Here is a 3,697-nt window from a genome sequence, read left to right on the forward strand (position 1 = left end):
TAAATTGCCTCGGAATTGTAAAAAAAAAAAAAAAAAAAAACAAAAAAACAAAAAAACAAAAAAAAAACAGCAACTTTTCCTAGTAAAAAGATTGGTTGGAACAAGAGCCTAGAGAGGCCAAAAAGTGCCTTGTCTTTTAAGTCAATATGTATATTCTTCTTCATTAGGTGTCTTCTCCTGTCAGGAGGTTGACAACCATTTCACACCACCATGATCTATCTTGTGCTTCTCTTGAGCACTCTTCATACGTTAAATATGTCCAATTCCTGATGATGTCGAACCAGTTTATTCTTGGCCTACCCCTGCCTCTTTGCCCTTCAATCATTCCTTCCAGTAATATTTTTTGTAGACTTTGGTGTCACAGTACTTGCCCCAGATAACTCATTTCTTTTCCTTACTACTTCTAGTAAGATTCTTTTCTGATTTGCAGTTGCCAGGATTTTCATTTGTTCTTCCTGCCCTCCAAGGAACTTTCAGCATTCTTTAAATCATCCACATTTCAAATGCCTTTAATTTCTTTTCATTATTTGCATTCATTGTCCAACTCTGCTCCATAAAGCAGGGTCAACCAAACATAACATTTTGCCAACCTAACTCTTGTTTGTATACTAATCTCCCTTGATGTCAACACTTGTTTCATGTTTGTACTGTAAATGCAGTCCTTGCAATTCCAATCCTTCTAACTTCTTTATCATTCCTTCCATCATCTGTAATGATTAGTCCCAGATAGACATAACTACATCCTAGTAATGCTTGATTCTGTATCCATAGTTCATTGAAAATTTTTTACTTGGTAGCATTGATACCAAGTAAAATAACTTCTTTCAAGTGTTGATGACATTGTAAAGAGTTAATACCAGTTCACACTTTTAATGTTTGACATATTTGATTTAAAAAATTCATTTTAAGTTGTGACACATGTAAACCCATCTGCATATATCTCAAACTGAATATATACTTTTACATAATACTTGATTATTATGCTTTATATTAATGAGTTAAAATATATGTATGTGTAATGTTTACTTGATATTGTACATTTATTTGCAAATTTAAATCAAAGTTTTATTAAAATATTAATACAAATAATGTAAGCTTTAGGTAAAAATATACTTTAATTATATATTTGTTGTTATTTACTTCTCATTACCAGAAACATTTATTGAGATATAGATGTAGCCAAGTAATTCTTATCTCATTAGCACTGGAGATAAAAAAGGTTTATTAAAATAAAATTTGTTACAGTAATGAGTAACGTTTATTGCTTAATTTATTTATATCTGACAACAATATAATATGTTTTTAATACAGATTTAAATTCAAATCTGCATGATCAGAAAGACCTTGAAGAGCAGCTGTATAAAAATACATATCTTTAGTTTATTCAACTTTCTTAAATGATCTAATTTTCAGCTGTGAAGTATAAATTATAGAGTCAAAATTTTCAATGATACCAGAACATCTATCATATGTAACGAGCAGATCATCCGTTAGATCTTAATATATTACATCATAAATTTAGAAGTACTCTCTCACACAAAGATTACATAAAACAAAAGAATTATGACTAAAAGCATTCTATCTTTAAGCATATCCAAAATAAGTACAGCAGAATAAACTATATAAATGTTAACAGCTTTAATATATACAATTTAAATATTTTAAAAGCAGTTTTTTGTAAGCTTATAAATTAAGTTATACCTGGTGATAGGCCAACCATAACATTTACAATCCAACCAAGGACCATTTCAGAATCAGTAAAAATGGGGTCCAAAACTGATTGAACTTTGACTATTTTTTTAAATTTGTTTATTTATTGATCTATAAAATTAGTAATATGTTGGCATGTTAATGAAATTGTTCTATTCAATGATTGATTTTACAATCATTAAAAAAAACAGGCAAAACCAGAGACAGTCCCCAATTTCTGGGGACTGTCTCTGGTTGGTCACTATATCCATAAAAATACAAAATCACTGACTGCATTCAGCAGACTTAACAGTTGTAACCGAGCAAATCAGTAGCTGTTACATAGCAACCTGGATCTGCCAAACGACAAGTGACATTGCATCGGAACAAAAAGCCTCATCGATCAGTTTCAGGTAGCGATAGATAGCGTAAACGAAAGACGTTACCAAACGTGACATCAAACACGTTCCGAAAGAATGCTACCATAGAGGGTGTTTGGCAGAAAAATACGCAACAGGAAACTGTCCGGAACTGTTGAGTCTGCCGAACGCAGCCATTCTATAAACATTTTTTGGCTGCTGGGGTTTAGCAAATGAAAATCCCAGCAGCCATACAGGTGTTTGTAGAATGATTCTGAATTATTCTGAGGTTGATTTAGTCGATAAAAACACACCAAAACAATTTTTCTCAGAAAACATTCACTGTTACAATACAATTTTATCTGAATTAAGTACAAGTCATATTGTCTGTCTGTAAAAATCTGTTAGATTAATATACACATTATAACAGGAAAAAAAAGTTATTGAACATTTAACGAATTATTGAATTCCCAACTTGAATTTCGATTAGACAATCTCTTATCACGTATTGCAAAGTTACTATAACGTCATCGTCCTCGATAAGACAAAGAACTAAATATGAATAACTTCGATCTAATACAAAAGTAATTTACAGATTCATTAGTAACATGGGATTCTTTCGAACATTCAAAACGGAAAAAAAAATTATATACTAAATATCATTATAACCACATACTTTATCAATCACAAAAAAAGTTTTATAATCACAATAACTAGAAATTACCTAATTATTCAAATTCTATAATAATTTAAATGTTAATTAATTTAACTAACTAAATCATTCGGAAAACCGTTGCTAGGCAACAAACTTTTCTAATTCTGTTAGGCCTAATCATGAAAATTGGAAAATTAAATATATTCGCGTGTTAATATAATTAAATAAGATTTTATAACTGACCTGGAGATACCGTCTTTTCTAAAATAGTTATTAAATTCATGTTTCTTTTCTGTAGACAATCACAAACTGATAAAATAAAGGATTGACTGGAATATTCTACAAACCCCACCAAACCAAGTTACCGGCAGAAGAGATGGCGCTCCGACATGTGAATGCGCAAAACGAATACGCGCAACTTCCAAGAGTAACGAATTTTTATTTTGGTTTTGTTTTTTTATTTATTTTCGTTTTATTTTAAATATTTAAATTTTAAAATTTTAAAACGAGATTTAAAATTTTTATTTTTATTTTTATTTTTATTTTATTTTTTATTAGTAATATTTTTATGTTCGTTTAGTATTTTATTAATCGAATTTTTAAAATTATAAAGAATATCGAAATTAAAAAGTCGTATAAAAATATGTTTAAAAATTTAATTATGTTTATAATAACTTATACTTAAAGATATTTTGAGAATTCTTCATATACATCGATTCATTTTGTTAATATGTATGATTTCTTCTTCGGCAATGTCCGGTTCTGGCAACCAAAAGTGTCTTTCATTCTGACGAATCTGGATTGTATCTTCACAATTTTATATAATTATTCTGGCTATAATATGCCGGGTCCTTAAGCCTCCCCATTGGGGACAATGCTCAACTGGTTGAATCTGTAATGGGCTTTGTAATGGGAGTTAAGTTCAATCAGTTTTCGATCCCATTTTTACCGATTCTGAATCATTACAGATTACAAGTAACGCCTCGGCTCGATA

At 29.9% G+C, this 3,697-nt stretch overlaps 1 protein-coding gene across 1 annotated transcript in view; it reads right to left on the reverse strand.

Moving 5' to 3' along the window:
• LOC111624299 (importin subunit beta-1-like) overlaps positions 1 to 3,113 on the reverse strand; it is a 61,016-nt gene extending 57,903 nt beyond the window's left edge. Inside the window, exon 1 of the mRNA XM_023367110.1 lies at positions 2,947 to 3,113. Coding sequence (XP_023222878.1) covers positions 2,947 to 2,986 — 40 coding nt within the window. The 5' untranslated portion in view covers positions 2,987 to 3,113. The remainder of the gene's footprint in view (positions 1 to 2,946) is intronic.
• Between the last annotated feature and the right edge of the window lie 584 nt (positions 3,114 to 3,697).

Source organism: Centruroides sculpturatus, unplaced genomic scaffold (genome assembly GCF_000671375.1).
Source record: "Centruroides sculpturatus isolate CEXI.00-Female unplaced genomic scaffold, Cexi_2.0 scaffold367, whole genome shotgun sequence".
NCBI lineage: Eukaryota > Metazoa > Arthropoda > Arachnida > Scorpiones > Buthidae > Centruroides > Centruroides sculpturatus.